General features: G+C 32.3%; 1 protein-coding gene across 3 annotated transcripts in view; it reads right to left on the minus strand.

The window, feature by feature from the left end:
* Window positions 1–3,785: 3,785 nt before the first annotated feature.
* Window positions 3,786–19,289, minus strand: part of LOC123709733 (adenylate cyclase type 2) — a 149,433-nt gene continuing 133,929 nt past the window's right edge. For all 3 annotated transcript variants that reach the window (XM_045661258.1, XM_045661256.1, XM_045661257.1), the window contains 13 exons: window positions 18,454–18,509; window positions 17,565–17,726; window positions 15,307–15,463; window positions 14,523–14,606; window positions 13,854–13,970; window positions 12,831–12,997; window positions 12,274–12,445; window positions 11,357–11,422; window positions 11,047–11,196; window positions 9,909–10,010; window positions 8,690–8,807; window positions 5,925–6,069; window positions 3,786–5,210 (listed from right to left, as the gene is read on the minus strand). In XM_045661258.1, coding sequence (XP_045517214.1) covers window positions 5,096–5,210; window positions 5,925–6,069; window positions 8,690–8,807; window positions 9,909–10,010; window positions 11,047–11,196; window positions 11,357–11,422; window positions 12,274–12,445; window positions 12,831–12,997; window positions 13,854–13,970; window positions 14,523–14,606; window positions 15,307–15,463; window positions 17,565–17,726; window positions 18,454–18,509 — 1,611 coding nt within the window. In that variant the 3' untranslated portion in view covers window positions 3,786–5,095. The remainder of the gene's footprint in view (window positions 5,211–5,924; window positions 6,070–8,689; window positions 8,808–9,908; window positions 10,011–11,046; window positions 11,197–11,356; window positions 11,423–12,273; window positions 12,446–12,830; window positions 12,998–13,853; window positions 13,971–14,522; window positions 14,607–15,306; window positions 15,464–17,564; window positions 17,727–18,453; window positions 18,510–19,289) is intronic.

Genomic DNA, 19,289 nt, shown 5'->3' on the forward strand with positions numbered 1-19,289 from the left:
TCGTGCGTTTAGATACCGGCTAGTACAGTTAAATATTTTTTGCGAGCCTTACTTTCAACATGCATCTAAGTAGTTTACCTGATATGAGAAGGTAACGTATAGTATAATATTCTATTAAATGGTCTACGTTCAAAACCAATAATTATTTTTCTAAGGCGTTGTAAATTATAACAGTCTGTAATTAAACTCAATACAATTCTCGAATAGTATAACAATTAATCTACATATTGACAGGCGTAAGTTTTCTTAGACTAAAGATTATATTGAAATATACATACCTACTTTATACGTACATGTGGTTTAGTACAATTTTGTAGTTTTTCTTTTAAATATAATAAATTATACAAAGATCAGCTTTACCTTGGTGGCTGGAAGGCTTTCACGGTCCGCTAAATAATATCCTTTGCGAAATAGCGAACTGTGGAATCGACTCCCAGAGGGGGATGCGGCTGCTCACCCCTTAAAGGCCAGCAACGCACCTACTGAAATGGGTGGCCATGGGCAGCGATGACTGCCCTTTTTGGGCGTCCCAAAGGGTCGTTCGGCCCCTATCCATTAAAGAAAGTGCGTGCGTACAATGTAAACATGTTAGAAGTGAAACTTCTTTGGCAAACTAATTTTTAAGTCTTGTTCATATTTATACAACTCTGAAACTTTGGATTTCCGAGACAAATAAAGGAACCGAGAGAGGGAAAAAGGAAGATATGTTAGGAATAAAATTATTAAAAGTGTCGAAAATATAATACAAATTATAAATTTATTTCTTCGATATTAACATGCAAATAGCCAAGCTATAATAGCTATTTGCTTCAAGCTACGTTCGCCCTTTCTCACTCTCTCTCAGGTCTCAATCGCTCTCTCCCTTTTCTTCGACAAAAACGCTGCACCTCTTCGTGACGCTAATATTATTATTATTGCGTTTCATCCGTAAAAAATGTTACCCTCATGCGCCTAAAGAAGATTCACTTTACATAAGTTCTTCTGTACAAGATAAGAACTCAATAAATACACGATTCCAAATTTTGATTTACGAATATTATCCGAAAGGTATACTATATTTTTCTTTATTACTTGTATAAGTTCTCACATATACCGGAAATTTAAGCATACATTGTAATTATATTGAAATTGAACCATTTGTCACCATCGACTATGGCTACATGCTAATAACATATAGCATCAGAAACTGTGAAGGTGACGGATCGACACATTAAAATCGATTTCACGGTGTGCCTTTAGGACGTGTCATAACCATTTTGGTATATTTCAATTAAGCGGAACAATATATTACTGAGGTCAAAGATATAGATAAACAATACTCTATATTCTGAGGCGTATCTGAAATAAATCATCTGCGTAGGTGGCCGCAACCCGCAATTACCAATTAAACGCCTCGTACGAAATTCGAATTTCAAATTCGAATACCTTGCTGCACTTCGGGAAAATGTATACGTAATTGTCAAAATATATGGAATTTGTTTTGCTTTCATTATTATGGCCAATAATAATAATTATTATTTAGTTATTTTCTCCCATATAACATTTACACTAAATAAGATTACAGTTAAGAAGGTATTGGGAGACTGGTTTCCAAACTAGGTAAGAACCTGTGATATGGATAACCAGGCTTCTATTCCACAGCAAAGTCATATTGAGTGGTAACAAAAAGTACATACATGTATGGGTAGGCATACAAATTTAACGTTTTAAATAAGGAAACAAAAACAAAATATATAATAGAGGTACGTCACTAAAGTTCGTTCGTCTAGGGGTCGTTCACTGTTCCATCGCTTTTGTCCACAATGGTATATGTTACTACTTTGTAAGAAAAGAGAATCAATGACACAAATTCTACCAGAGACAGTGATGAAGTCAAATAAAATTCCAACAGATGTTAAACTATCTATGTATTACTTTTTACTTTCAATTTTAATGTACCATCTTTTTAGTTTAGTTTGTTTGTCTTAATAACTGTGTATAACATGTATTTTTGCACTATTTGCCTATCTTAAGTAATTTAATACATTTTTCTTTACTCACAGTGTTTGCCTGGAAGAGATCGCTCGAAAGCGATAAGGCCAGTTGCCCTCCTTTTGATTTAATTATGTTATTTTTTTATTTTCTGTAGTGTAACGAAGTGTTAATAAATAAATGAAATAAAATAAAAATTGCATTAAATATGTTTTATATTCACATAAGTGTTGTTAAGACCTTACTTAACTACATAACTATTAAATCGCAAATATTGTTCATAAACATGTGGTAAGGGCAGACAACTACGCGTACTTTTTTTAAATATATTATAGTTTTAACTTATACATGTTAATACATGAAACTAACAAACTATAGGTGTACCACAAAGAACAGTTCGGTGGCCGTTGATACACAATCTTATACTAGAATAATAAGTCCTGAGTACATGCCTCGTTACAATATCTTCTTACCAGGAAGAAAGGCACACAATATTATCAGCTCGTAAGTATTTGGAGAAATTCTATTAGTTTGGGAACAAAGAGAGGTTAGACTGATGCTAATACCTTGCCTCACGATAGTTCTCAAAACGCATTAAACACTCACTATAAAATTCTAAATAGTGGACGTAACTATTATCAATTATAATTAACAAAAAGTATATCTCAACAATGACTCAACTAATAAATGTGACGATCGGGCGAGAAAAAAATATTTGGGATCACCCTCATCAAAAATTATTAAATTTAAATTATGTATTTCGAACAATAGGACGATATGTCTAATTAAAAATTTGTCGCTTCATATAATTTAATGAATAATAAAGTTTTAACGAATACAGGACGTACTTAGATAGTAAACTCCAGTGGGGCCCACATGTAGAGACTCTTACGAATAGGCTTAGCTCTGCAGCATATGCAGTAAAGAAAATCCGACAGCGTACTAAGGACAAGGCTAAAATTGTGTATATTAGCTACTTTCACGGCGTTATGTCGTACGGTATTCTACTGTGGGTGCTGCTGCACAGGTTGAATCCATATTTGTGCTGCAGAAGCGGGCTGTTCGGGGTGTTCTCTGAGGGAGTCGGTACGGAATAAGTTTCAGGAAATATTATGACACTATCTGGTCAATATAGTCTTGAAGCCTTGTTGTATGTACAAAAAAATATTAACGATTTTAAAACAAACGGTGACTTTCACCAATGAAGGAAATTGTATTCGTTTTTACAACAAACTCCCAAGCGAATTTAGAGAAATATCACTGAATAAATTCATAGCTCTCGTTAAACGTTAATTAATTAATAAAGCTTTTTATCAATTTGACGAATACTTAAATTATCCTAATCCTTGGGATTGATTTGCTCCAGTTCAAACAATTTGAATGACCCAATACTTGGCGATTAAAAAGAGTGGCAGAAAGTTTCTTGCCAGTTCTTCTTACCCGCTCTACGCCCTTGACTTGCGAACTGGTAGAAAATGTAAATTTACAATTAATTTAACTTCTCTTCTGACGTTCATAAGTGTATTTGTTTTCCTACACGAATAAAGATATTTTGAGTTTGAGTTTACTGCGATACTTATTCGGGGAGCAAACTTTTTTGATTTTGAGATTTGTTTTAATTTTTTATTATTATTATTACTATGTAGGTTAAGAAATGTAAATATTGTATATTTCTTTTTAAATATTGAGGGCTAAAGAAAACATAATAGCCTTTAAAATATATTTATTTTTATTAGGCATTCGACAATTGAATATTTCTATATTAGGCAATACATTTGATGAATCCTCTTAAATAATCAAATACATTTATAAACATTCTAGTGAGCATTATTTTAGTTAACTACAGTGTAGAGATTGATAGTATCATTTAAAATGTTATTTAATAAAGGTAACTTTCAGATATAATTTAAAGAGAAATGCAATATTTTAATAGTTACATTGTACTTATATATAATGTACAATACTTTATATTAAGAAATAATTTAAATAAATATCATAAAAACGGCAATACGGGTCGACCTACTGCTAAACTAATATTATTTACAGTCTTATAAATCATCGTAAACTTGTCTTAAAACTCATACAAAAGGGTACTTCACAAAAATAAATAAAATATACAAATCTAAAAAAATATATAAATTATATTTTTACAAAAATATATCAGTTTGTGAACCTTAACACAATTATGTTTCTATATATTTTCACTAAAAACGGGATAAAACTCTTATGATATACAAACCTATATGTATAATACTTCATGTAGTTGTCTAGCCTTTTAACTTAACAGTGCCGTTTAACTAGCGGCCTGAAAGTTATTCAGCTAGTCGGCCTAGCCTGTTGACTGTTAATTTGAATTTAGTTCCACTTTCTGCCACCTGGGCTAGCGTCGAAACTCTTGAAATAGTCAAAATGGCGTAGGCAAACCAAAACCTTTAATGGTATTTCCAAAGTTTAATTATTAATATATATTAATAATTATTAGTAACAAGAACAATGGAAGAGTGTAGTAACAATAATAATGTATAATTTAGTTGTCACTGACTGTTTTTATGTCAGATGTGTCATTTATTGTATTTCTGCGACATGATCATTTTATATTACGAATAACACACACAAACACTACGGCTAAAAACTTTCAGGCCGTTAGTTAAACGGCGGTCTTTAGTTAAAAGGCTAGGCCGTTAAATTACCGGCTAAACTATTTCGCTGCGACAAATATATGTTACGTACGTAAGTATCGTATAAATGTACTGTAAGTAGCCTGTCAATTCATTAATTTCACTATAAAATAATCGATATTATATTTCAGCTAATAATTAAACTAAAACATATAATAGTATAAACTCTGAATGGAATTAATGGTAAAAATGGCAGGTAATATTAATATATAAATGGTGTAAAAAATAGTGGTTTGTCGTGATATGTAAGATAAATAATATTAAACAACACAAAACAACAACAAATACCTACTACGAAGAAAATTGTCATACACAAGTCTCGTTTTATTTCATACGCAAGAGTATTAGGGTAACAGATTTTTATATATTATATTTATTACATTTTAAAATACTGGCAATAAACTAATATAATTTCTAATGAGTATTGTAAAATCACATTTGAGTATTCATAATCCGCTACTAGCATTGGGTGTCTTCACGAAGTATGTAACAAGAGTCCCCTTTCCCTTCACGAACGTGGGACCACGACATTCGCAAGTGTAGCCGGCATTTATCAGTACTCTGAAAATTAAACGCCTTATAAAATATACGTCGCAATGTTTATTAAAAGTATATTGCTAAGTATTTTTATTTATAAGTAATTTAGACCACATACAAAGCCTAAATAACATTGTTAAATAAAAGGCATAAGCCAATTAAGTACATGAATATAAGAGCTGAAATTAAACATTAACAACTTAATATTTAAAGAAAAAAAGAAAATGTTACTCCTGCTAAACAAAGCCAAAGTCTTCATAGTTCCTAAATCTTCAACAATTGTATTGTCTAGCTAAAGCCCAAAACATTGGCGAATTACGCAGATAATTCTTGTTCGTACGAGGCAGATGCAATGATTGTAAATGTCTTGTCACATGCGGGAGAGGAATTCTTAAAGAAATTAATGATAGCAAATAGTGGCCTAAGAGCGTGAAAAAATAAAATAAAACTTGCTGATTCCGCGCTTAATCTTAATATTTTTTAACAGGCGTAAAAATATATGTATTATATAATATAAGATTTTTCGTACAGTACAATACTTGACATTTAATATAGCTTGACGCTCGTGGCTAATAACACAGTATTGTCATAAGTTTGATAGTTTACTATGAAAAAAACTAACAATATGTGTTAAATTGTGTTTTGCTTAGTTTGAAATACGCGAGCGCCCTAAGTGTCTATAAAAAAGTTTATTCGTAATATTCTATTATTTGTGACTTGTGTGTAGAAGATACTTACTTAGCAGTATCTTCTGTGACCTGTATCCGTCCCATCATGCCCGTGGAGTCCATTCGAGAGGCAACGTTCACTGTATTACCCCAAATGTCGTATTGGGGCTTTTGAGCGCCCACTACTCCTGCTATCACTGGGCCGTGGTTAAGACCTAAACGTTTAGAAACATGATCCATAGTTATTATGCCTCGTGAATAAATTGAGGTGACTAATAATTAAAACAGTTTTACAATTATTAATAATAATGCTACAGTTATATTAAAACTTAAACATAACAGTTAAATGTATAGTATTTACAATTTTCTTAACCTACATAGAAATAATATATATAATTATAATACATTTAAAAAGTTTTGTCCCTGTAGGAGTGTACTTTTAACGCTGGCAGCATTTCCTCCTTGTATTGCGATACTTATATATTGAGCGAGGAAGGCACCAGCTCTGTGCACTTGGACCCCACGGAATAAGTCTCTTTTTTTTCGCAATTTGTGATTGTTATTTAGAAATTAACGATACAATATATGAAACATTTGTAGCTTCTTCTACCTTGAAACAGCCACCAACAACTCTCACTCGACTCTCAACTCGAGTCGCTTACACATGAGGATGCAATCATAAAATTTTGTAAATAGCTTAGTTGTATTTTATTTTAGTTTTACGTTACATTTAGTTTAGAATTTGGCCATGCATGGGCTGTAAATAAATAAATAAATAAAACTGATCGCCATCTGCGATTAGTTGATTGATTGTTTTCGTGAATCATTACTATTATTTTAAGAAACTATTTTGTTAAATTAATAGTCGTTCTAGTTTGACGGGGGGTACAATTTTCTCCCACCGAGTACTGTTTATACATTTGTGTAATTTTTTTAATTAAAAAATGATTCTCGTTCAATAATTTATTTCCCCTTGTTTATAAGAAATCAGTTTAATTGCGCTGTTTTAGCTAAAGTCTCTTTTAATGTTTAAAGAACTTTATGTCTCATTATAAAAAATGTATTTTATTTACATAAGAAACTTAATAGTTTTACCTTACATTTAGTTTAGAATTTGGCCATGCATGGGCTGTAAATAAATAAATAAATAAAACTGATCGCCATCTGCGATTAGTTAATTGATTGTTTTCGTGAATCATTACTATTATTTTAAGAAACTATTTTGTTAAATTAATAGTCGTTCTAGTTTGACGGGGGGTACAATTTTCTCCCACCGAGTACTGTCTATACATTTGTGTAATTTTTTTAATTAAAAAATGATTCTCGTTCAATAATTTATTTCCCCTTGTTTATAAGAAATCAGTTGAATTGCGCTGTTTTAGCTAAAGTCTCTTTTAATGTTTAAAGAACTTTATTTCTCAGTACAAAAAATGTATTTTATTTACATAAGAAACTTAATAGTTTTACGTTACATTTAGTTTAGAATTTGGCCATGCATGGGCTGTAAATAAATAAATAAATAAAACTGATCGCCATCTGCGATTAGTTGATTGATTGTTTTCGTGAATCATTACTATTATTTAAAGAAACTATTTTGTTAAATTAATAGTCGTTCTAGTTTGACGGGGGGTACAATTTTCTCCCACCGAGTACTGTCTATACATTTGTGTAATTTTTTTAATTAAAAAATGATTCTCGTTCAATAATTTATTTCCCCTTGTTTATAAGAAATCAGTTGAATTGCGCTGTTTTAGCTAAAGTCTCTTTTAATGTTTAAAGAACTTTATTTCTCAGTACAAAAAATGTATTTTATTTACATAAGAAACTTAATAGTTTTACGTTACATTTAGTTTAGAATTTGGCCATGCATGGGCTGTAAATAAATAAATAAATAAAACTGATCGCCATCTGCGATTAGTTGATTGATTGTTTTCGTGAATCATTACTATTATTTTAAGAAACTATTTTGTTAAATTAATAATCGTTCTAGTTTGACGGGGGGTACAATTTTCTCCCACCGAGTACTGTCTATACAATTGTTAAATTTTTTTAATTAAAAAATGATTCTCGTTCAATAATTTATTTCCCGCTGTTTTAGCTAAAGTCTCTTTTAATGTTTAAAGAACTTTATGTCTCATTATAAAATTTGTATTTTATTTTTATGAGAAACTTAATATGTATTTACGAACGAGATACACGTTGCCATCAGCCGTCCCAACTTCAGTCTATATATAATTGGTTAAATAATTGCACACCCTCATACTTAATGGAATTCTTCATATAATTTGTACGCGGCTTCGGCAAGATAAGCAAACTCGCTCGACGAGTTTTGTCTGTAGTGGTGTGTTTGTTTTTTTTAATGATAAGCTACTATGAAGAGACTTATTTAAATTAAGTTACAGGTGCTTTAAACATATAGTTGCTTAATCGTCATAATTTTTGTTTCTTGGTAGACTTTATTAGTCTGTCTTAAACAATTGTATCTAAATAGTGTTTTTATGATTTATTTTGTAGTGTTTGTAAGTTAAAAATTCTACAGTTAACACAATTTGACAAAAATAGGCGAAAGAGGTCTCAGAGACTTCATTTATAACTGAACTGCACTTAATGCAATTCATATTATGAATAAGTACAGGCTACCTTCCGTATGTCAACATAAAACGTCTTTATAAAACTTAAACTAAACATTTTACGGTATCAGTTATACATATTGTTATTTAGAAAAAAATATCTTAAACCCGCTGTCATAAATCTTTAACACACTTTATAGTTTACTCATAACAGTTCCACTAATAGTTTATTTATATAGGAGTTTATCAGTTGAAGTCTACATACCTATCCTCAGTTTAAATCTCTGAAATGATTCTCGGTTGATCTGTTCCAGTATAGTCATGAGAGCGATCGCGAATTCAACTAAAATTGCAACTGTATGTTCTTCTCTTCGGCTTGCGTCCTAAAGAAGAAAGTAACAATTTTACTTCACATAATAAAAAATGATATTTAGTTCAAAGAGAAAATGAACTAGCCCCACACTAGGATACCTGTGTCGTGGACAAACAGCCTCGTCCTTTAGACATATTGCCGTACTTGACGTAATAATTTCTAAATAAGATCCAATTTTATTTAGACATTTTATATTATTTATTTCATATATTTCCTAAACTTTTTAAATGTTATTTAAGGCAAATAGGCAGGCATTGTGTCACATTCTCAGAGGGCTCGCAAGTTCGTAGCCGACCTTTTCAGCATTAATACGCTCTTTTCTAGAAGGACCCTAAGTCGAATTGGTTCAGAAATACTTCAGTGGGCAGCTGGTTCCACGTAGTGGTGGTGCGCGGTAAAAACTATCTTAAGAAACGTTCAGTTGTGGATCGACGTACGCCGCGGTGATACTGATTTTGCATGTATAAGTTTGTTTTGTGCAAATAATTTAAATAAGAGTTAATTCTCATCACAGATTCAACATTATTTTTTGGTAACAAAAATAATAATCAACATTACTATTTCCCAAAAACTAGTATTAACATTCCTTTATTACAACTAAGCTACAATCAATACCATGACACAGTCAACTTTCTTTATCCAAGAGAAATTCCCCACAATTATTTAAGTTCTTATACGATGGCAAAACTCCAAAAAAGCATATTGTTTATTTCCATTTTTTGTCATCGTTTCTTGAAGAAAAAAATGGAAAAAAATATATGGTGGAGTTGAGTAGTTTAGGTATCCATTTTGAAAGATCGATATACGATTTAAATAACTTCGCTCGACAGAAAAAAATCCAAACAGCCAATTCTTGACACTTTGAATGCAATTTATGATGAAAATTTAAGAACATGATTTCGAAATTTACACGATATATTTTATCGCAAGCCAAGTAATACATTTCAGAAAAAAATTATTAAAATTACATTAATTTAATGTTTTACACTTTTTTTATGTAATAGCAGGCAAACGGGCAAGAGGCTCACCTGATGTGAGGCGATACCGCCGCCCATGGACACACACAATCACACTGACACAGCAATTCGTGGGATAGGTCCTTAATACTTACGGTGGCTTCTTCTTTCCCCGGACGAAGACCAGATGCAATCATGTAAGTGCTACCAATAGTTTTAATCTTCTCAATACAGCTGAATTTGGGTTTCAATAATAACTGAAACAAAAATTCATAACACATCACACGACAAAACTGTACGAAATAATATTTTAGTTGAAAATGACAATACCAAAGATATTGTTGGCATGCAAACAAAACCATATATTGTGTCGCTCGTCTGTGATTGGGCTAAATAAAATCAACCAATCACATTCAAACGACACCCAACGGGCGTTTTACATACTCACTCCCCTGTGGACAATTTGGGAAAGCTGGTCTTAACGACTTTCATTTATTTATATACAAGATCGCGTAAAGCCAATACCAATATATCGATCCTGGCCCAACTCCGCATACGGACACGGCTGACCACCATATGCCTACAACGAATCGTATCTTATTTGGGCTATACACTGCGCAGAGACGATAAGAACTTGGAGAAACTGATCGTGGTTGGTATCACAGAACGCAAAAGATCACCAACCAAGTGAAAGACTCATCATCCTCAAAACGATACTGTTATAAGAGAGGCGAGAGACAGAAACCGATGAAAACCAGTTGGGCTTGGTTAACTTATTACTTAAAACGTATAATTCTCGAATGGAACTTCTCAAGTTAAGTAAAACATGAGTAAGGGTTTATTATTAATTATAATAATCGTTTATTTGCCAAGAGATCTAACAGTGATTAGATTGATAAATTACAAATATCCAAACAATCAGCCATATATAGGCACGCAAATGTCATATCAATTTTAACAATGTCTTATTAAGAATATAAAATAATGTCAAAGTTAAATTATTTACAATCGGTGTCAAATCTATGGTCCAAATACTCGCCTACACTATAAAGGCACTTTGACTTAAAAAAAATTATCAACTTCCCCTTGAAATTTAGATGGCAGTGATATAACTTCTAGGAAGGTGATTAAACAGTTTAATAGCCATGGCGTAACAATTATTTGTATACAGTGTGGTGGAGTATGCAGGCACCCACGCCCGTGTTGGATCCTTCGATATATAAAGGCAATTATTCTTTGGGACACTGAATCCTTATATTCGATATTGAAACAATATTGGTTTTAAAGAGTTACCTTGTCAAAATCGCAAATAATCTCGTTGAGCAGTCTCAAGCACTCCAATCCCTGTTTGTTGACGTCTGTCTCATCGTAAAATTCTTTGTAGTTGGGGATCGAAGCGAACATAACCGCTATACTCGAGTAACGCTCGTGGTACAATTCCTCCTACACAATTGTAATCAGAAAAAATTAAAAACGTGAACTCATTATTTTTGAAAGTAGTTAATAATAAATAATTAAATCGATAGCGAATATAAATATATGTTTAAGCCTGTGACGAGCACTTACTTGTTTAAATGAATATAATACAAAATATATCAATTACCTTGGAAACAACTGAAGTCAAGAAATGTTGAGCGACGTGAGCGGGAAGAATATTTTCTAGTAAAATCTGTTAAAAGAATAAACTTAGCTGAATTTACTTCAGAAATAGGTTGTAATTGAGTTTGTAATTGAGTATTATAATATATGTCGCAGATTCAACGCGATTAATAATTGCAAAATTGGTGTTACTACCGTCGTCCGACATTATAACACAGTCAGTGCGCACGTCCGGCGCAGGCGACGTCCGAAACTCAAGTGACTAGAGAATTCACTTACTGCCACGCAACAGTCGCGCCGCTGACATTTGGTAGATCACACAGACTAGGCATTGTCAATTGTCAACGTTGACAGTCTACCTTACCTTACCACACCGCATTCTACGACTAACTTCAGAGTGGCGGGAATTTTAAAATATTCATTCTCCGACATATATTATTAATAGTTTAATTGAGTATTATAATATATAATTTACTCTTTATAGATTAACTAATTGTTTAACCATGTTATCAAATCTACGACTATGCCATATTGTTTTTAAATTTATTTATTTAAAAAAACACACAAAGGCACCAAAAAGCCACACTACAGTACTATATAAAAAAACATATCTTAAAAAGAAAAATGTAGTACAAAATAAATATGATGATTGATGAACTAAATAAATTAATTTGAATTTCATTAACTAAAATAACAATGAGTTTTTTTAATCCTGGTCTTATCAAATAGCAAAACCATTTAATAGTTGTTAATGCTTTATTTACAATAAACAAATCAAAGAACAGCAAAAAACAAATTAATAAACAATTAAACTGCAGACAGGAATGACAGGATTTGAACTAAGCCTTTTTCAGAAAAGGCCACACAGATACCTAAAGAGAATGATGAAGAAATGACACTTTCATTTAAATTTAATAGTACCTTATTAATTCCCCTCATAGTCTCAACTTCCTCCTGCTCAAATTTTAGCTTGTCCTTCCATAAAAAGTCGGTTCGAGATGTGAATTCGATTTGCCTGTCCAGTATGTGTAACAGTGCCGCTAGAAAGACTAGTACTAGGCCCGCTTTGGCTGAATATGGAAGCATTGAGAATCTGGAAATACCTTCAAGTAAATTCTTAGAAACGACATCCTAATAGTGTAGCACCAGTCACACATATGACAGTTAAAAATTAGTAAAAATTCAGAACTCCATTACAATGTATGTCGATAGATATTGATCCTTCGATCCGGAAAAATTGAGGCAATTAACTTTACTTTGTTTATTTTTTCTTAAATTTCTATAAAGTCTTTAGGTCTTAAAGTTTTAGATTAGATTAGTATTTCCATGGAAAATTTATTACGCATTCATATATATTTATATTTGCTACAAGCAAGACAATTCTGTGTTACAAACTTAGAAATGAAGTTTCCAAATAATATTAATAAAGTTTCACATTTAAAAATTCTTTTTACCTAAAATTAAATAGAAATACTTACTCGGTATCAAAATCCCGGTACTGGTACTGACTGAACAGTTCCGCGGAGGCGAAAAGTGTGATGTGCGTTACCAGAGTTACTACCATCAGAACAAGTTTCAGAACAAATCCGATTCGAAGAAATACAGATATTGAAGCTAGAGTTAGTACAGAGCTGTAGAGGTAGCTCTGAAATATAAACAAATTGCTTACGGTATGTCAATATATTTAATATTAACTTTAACTATTAATAAATCGATATAGTACAGAGACTGTGTCACCGGGATGCTTTAGATAATCGAGGATTTTATTTTTACTCTATAATTAACCACTCACGTGCAACAATAGAACTTATGCGAAACAAATAAATGCAGGGTGACTGACAGATGTAGAGTCTCTTGGGACGTAACTCCAACGATTTAAGAAATCACCACGCTTATAAAATTACAAAGCCTAACCGAACATTTACAGTCTGGGCTCCTATAGATATTATTCCTACAAATTTGTCAATAAATAACTATTTTCTACAGCTTACAAGCAGTTTTATATAGAGCTACTTACAAATGTTTGATTTATTTCTAACACACGAACAGTAGTTACATTATTCTCAACCCACATAGTAATAATAATAATTAAGAATGGATAAATAGCGAATAAAACAAATTGAGAGTCGTATTCAATTAATTGTTACGACATGGCTTTCAAACTATTTAATCACCTTCCTAGAAGTTATATATCACTTCCGAGTAATGCTCTCAAGGGGAAGGACCAAAATTTTTAATAACAGTTACAAATATCTTATTTAACTGTTCTTATTATGGAATTATGATTATTAATATGATTGCATGCCTATTTTTAAGGTTTTCTTTTATAATTGATCAATCTGAATCACTTTATTTCCAAAATTCATATCTATATTTTAAAAAGTTCCTCGTTGTATACCTATTTGTTGAGAGAGGAATGAATCAGCTCTGAGCTCACCGGTACTATCGACCAGGTGACAACATTTTAAATCAATTTTTAATATTCCCATTAATTTACATACCGGAGCAGATTCAACATCGATATTAATTGTGATTCCGGTGATATTTGTCCCATTATCACTAGTGTAATTCTTCACCCAAACTTCCGCCGGGAATTCTTGGATCAAATATGTTTGGAACTGAAATATTATTATTCTTCTATATTTATAAAGCTGATAAGTTTATTTGTTTGATTGTATAATCGTATGGGCTGCTGTTTCGAATTGGAAAAGTTTTAATTTTTCCATATATATTATTTTTTATATTGCTTAATATATATATACGAATCACTACCACAGACTCATCTAATTTTGGTGCCTAAGATGTTACAACACAGTATAAATTTTAATTACTTATAAACTAAACAGTAAAAAAAATAGAATTTATGTTCATGTTCAAGTTCATGTGTGATAATGTGGGAAACGTGACACAGATATTTTTTACTCTGAAGGGTTTCCAAATGTGTACATTATAACGAATTGTTGTCAAATGAATAAACATATATAATATTTTTTATTTTTATTTTAAATTCATTACATATACTACTTAATGAATAAAAAAAAATACCTGTATCATATAGCAACAGTACGAAAAAATATTTCATGGCTTTGGTTTCGGTGTTTGACCAGCCAATAGTTTTTATATAAATTTATTAATCATGCATAAACAAATAACATAATAATCAAACTTACGAGATTAATAACTGCGCAGGCGCCGATTAAAACTGCTGATACCAAAAACATTGTCAACCTTATGTAGCTGTTTCTGGCAACCACCTGGAAGAATAGGTCAATTATTTTAGTTATGTTTAGTAATATTTTTTTTGGTTTTTCTAAAATTACGTAAAATAGCCAAGTACGCGCACTGTCCCCGAATGGGGGCTAAGGACGCATTTCTGCTGTATCTGTATCTGCTCTATCGGTCATTCTTAACGATGATCAGCATCACACAAATTTTTAGGTCTAAAATTTCCGAACAATGATTTCCTTCAACGTACAAGTAAAATTTAATTTAGTAAATAGGAAGAAAAATCTTTAACAGGCAAAATTAACTACTATAATTTTACTTTTGTCGCGGTTTTTGTTATAATTGTACTGTAGCTTATCGAGAAAAAATGGTTTGTAAAGAGTTACATTGATATGAGAATTGGCAATATTAAATAAAATTCACGATGTTCGACATTTGTAACTTAGTCGTAACCGTCTAATTGTACTCTTTGAAAGTACGCTTACGTCTCTTTCTGTCTTATTGAGTTTACGCTGTGATGAAAAGAGACAGGACACATCAGTTGGGTTGCAATTATTTTTATGGAAAATATTTTATTTCACTGATTAGAAAATAAATACAAATTTAAAAGGTTTGGTGTAGGGGTCACCGGTATTATCTACCAGACACAGAATTAGTGTTCTTCAATTAGCCGGTGCACTTAATAGATATAAGTAATTTAGTTTGTGATTTAATTAATATAATCATTACCTGTCCAGGCTTAGTACAGTTGTCTGAGTAAATGTCCGGGACATCCGATAGGAGATGCATCCCCCTTGAAGGGAATTGTCCGTCGTACCACGACAAGTACAAAAACACGATTAACGTTAGCAATGTAGGGCCAAAAGAAGCGTACAGAACAATACCTCTGGAAATAGAAAATCTAATTTATATATTGCCCTAAGTTTTTAGAATCTCTTTCTCGTTGCTAGACCAGAAAGAGACCAATACATCTGCCGCAGATACGGTTTAACAAATAAAATTCCGTTGTCTGAAGAACCTGAGCCAAAGTTTTAATTTCCATAGCTTCGAAGGGCCCTCATTCCTCAGTTTAAGTCAGCTTTAGATAATTGTCACAGTTCACGTTTACTAGTCCCTAAGTTTTTAGATTCTCTTTCTCGTTGCTGGACCAGAAAGAGACCAATACATCTGCCGCAGATACGGTTTAACAAATAAAATTTTGGTGATCTGAAGACCCAGGGCCAAAGTTTTGATTTCCATAGCTTCTAAGGGCTCTCATTCCTCATTTTAAGTCAGCTTTAGATAATTGTCACAGTTCACGTTTACTAGTCCCTAAGTTTTTAGAATCTCTTTCTCGTTGCTGGACCAGAAAGAGACCAATACATCTGCCGCAGATACGGTTTAACAAATAAAATTTTGGTGATCTGAAGACCCAGGGCCAAAGTTTTAATTTCCATAGCTTCTAAGGGCTCTCATTCCTCATTTTAAGTCAGCTTTAGATAATTGTCACAGTTCACGTTTACTAGTCCCTAAGTTTTTAGAATCTCTTTCTCGTTGCTGGACCAGAAAGAGACCAATACATCTGCCGCAGATACGGTTAAACAAATAAAATTTTGGTGATCTGAAGACCCAGGGCCAAAGTTTTGATTTCCATAGCTTCTAAGGGCTCTCATTCCTCATTTTAAGTCAGCTTTAGATAATTGTCACAGTTCACGTTTACTAGTCCCTAAGTTTTTAGAATCTCTTTCTCGTTGCTGGACCAGAAAGAGACCAATACATCTGCCGCAGATACGGTTTAACAAATAAAATTTTGGTGATCTGAAGACCCAGGGCCAAAGTTTTGATTTCCATAGCTTCTAAGGGCTCTCATTCCTCATTTTAAGTCAGCTTTAGATAATTGTCACAGTTCACGTTTACTAGTCCCTAAGTTTTTAGAATCTCTTTCTCGTTGCTGGACCAGAAAGAGACCAATACATCTGCCGCAGATACGGTTTAACAAATAAAATTTTGGTGATCTGAAGACCCAGGGCCAAAGTTTTGATTTCCATAGCTTCTAAGGGCTCTCATTCCTCATTTTAAGTCAGCTTTAGATAATTGTCACAGTTCACGTTTACTAGTCCCTAAGTTTTTAGAATCTCTTTCATGTTGCTGGACCAGAAAGAGACCAATACATCTGCCGCAGATACGGTTAAACAAATAAAATTTTGGTGATCTGAAGACCCAGGGCCAAAGTTTTGATTTCCATAGCTTCTAAGGGCTCTCATTCCTCATTTTAAGTCAGCTTTAGATAATTGTCACAGTTCACGTTTACTAGTCCCTAAGTTTTTAGAATCTCTTTCTCGTTGCTGGACCAGAAAGAGACCAATACATCTGCCGCAGATACGGTTTAACAAATAAAATTTTGGTGATCTGAAGACCCAGGGCCAAAGTTTTGATTTCCATAGCTTCTAAGGGCTCTCATTCCTCATTTTAAGTCAGCTTTAGATAATTGTCACAGTTCACGTTTACTAGTCCAAATAGGAAACTTACGAGCCTTCTAGCAATGGGAGCGTCCATGGGCGGTATCACCTAAAAGCGAGGCTCCTGTCCTTTTGCCCTCTATTACATAATACAATTTATTAATAAAGTGTAGAAGACACATAACTTATTTTTTATTTAGGTTATTTTCAAATGATGGTAAACATCAGCTCTGTACACGGAATCTTTAGCTACAGCTAAAACAACTCATTAATAAACCAATATATACCAATGGCACTACAACCTTTAAGGTCTTCAGTACCTGTTCCATGATAATTTCTAATACGCGAGTGGATGATCAACCTTCTGTGCCTGACACACCCCGTCACCTTTATGGGTACCTTCCTACGAGCGTACAGACAGAAAGTCCATTGGTACAGAGCCGATAATCGAACCGATACACGGATGAGAGTCCATCAGGTTCGTCGCATTAATAATAAATATGTCAGCCAAAAAATAAATATCTAGAATATTTGAATGTTAAAACTTACTTAGGTAACGTTATCAGCTGTATAAAAGCCAATAAGAGAAATAATGCGCACGCGCAGGCCACGTAGTATTTGAACAGTGTGTCTGGTTGGCTGCGATATTGATTCTCTTGAGTCCTATTTTTGAACCATAAGGTGATACGGCTCATGCCTTCTGAATTTGTGCTGGGAAAAGATTATATAAAGATTATTAATAGAAAAATAAAGATTATTAATAGAAAAATAAAGATTATTAATAGAAAAATAAAGATTATTAGTAGAAAAATAAAGATTATTAATAGAAAAATAAAGATTATTAGTAGAAAAATAAAGATTATTAATAGAAAAATAAAGATTATTAGTAGAAAAATAAGATTATTAATAGAAAAATAAAGATTATTAATAGAAAAATAAAGATTATTAGTAGAAAAATAAAGATTATTAATAGAAAAATAAAGATTATTAGTAGAAAAATAAAGATTATTAATAGAAAAATAAAGATTATTAGTAGAAAAATAAAGATTATTAATAGAAAAATAAAGATTATTAGTAGAAAAATAAAGATTATTAATAGAAAAATATGCTCGTGAAATATTCGAAAAGATCTAAATATGAGTATATTTGTAAATAATAAAACAGATTATGTTTATCTAAACAAGAACAGTTGATCATTATATAACTTATGTATGATACACGATATCATAGAGGTTGTAAATCTGTCAATCTGTCAGTAGTGCATTGGATCATTCGTTCAGTTGGTCACTGATCGCTTGCGCCGGAGATATGCTGACTAATTGTAAAATTAAATCGAAATGTGGACGACGTGATAAATATCTGGCTAATATTAATCGCCGCTTTGAATCTACGATTTACCTGCAAAGATTAGAAGACAATTAAAAAAAATTAAAACTACCTGCAATCGCAACACGTTCTTTGTGGGAGTAGATTTTGCTCAATCATAGCCAGACTCTGAAATCATAAATAATAGCCAAATACAGAAACAGACAACAATAGAGGTCTTATATAAATGGTAAATTTGATGACAGAAGGTACGACAACACACTTGCGTTGTATGTTGATGCTTTTGTATCTTCCATCATTTGGCATGATCAGTTTTACTTCCTTCTTCAGTATTGTCCAATCTCCAGTACCACACCCAAACACAATTTTTTTTATTTACAGGCCAATTGTCAGGATGACAGTGATTAAAGTATTGTCTTTTATTAACATAGCTTTTATATTATCGAAATGCAAATCGCTGGATTACATCCACAATCTCGCGTCTGCGTCTTGGACATGCTTGCATCCCTGTTCATCTAGCCAAGCTCCGGATTAGGGATCACTCTATATGTGAGTGTGGCTTGGATGAAGGCACTCTATCTCACATACTATTTAATTGTCCCAAACTAACTTATCCTCTTTATGACGTTCTTCCCCCTAAAGTCCCCCGTCCTTTAAGTGTTAAATGTTTGTGTTTAGTCCATATTGTAGATTTTTATGTAAATATATAGAAAGCAATAGAATTAAAGTGTAATTTATAAAAATTATTCATAAATAGTAAACAGTATTTAATAATGCTTTTACTCATATTTGTGTTGTCTGTGGTGTCTCAAAACTAACAATCGAATTTCAAAAATTTTTTTTGTGCATATTCAAAATTAACTTAATTATTATTTTTACCGATCAATCTCCGTCGTGTCTTCACCTTCTACAAGACACTGGCGAAGTACCTTGTGCCCAGTTGGCATA

Source organism: Pieris brassicae, chromosome 5 (genome assembly GCF_905147105.1).
Source record: "Pieris brassicae chromosome 5, ilPieBrab1.1, whole genome shotgun sequence".
Classification (NCBI taxonomy): domain Eukaryota; kingdom Metazoa; phylum Arthropoda; class Insecta; order Lepidoptera; family Pieridae; genus Pieris; species Pieris brassicae.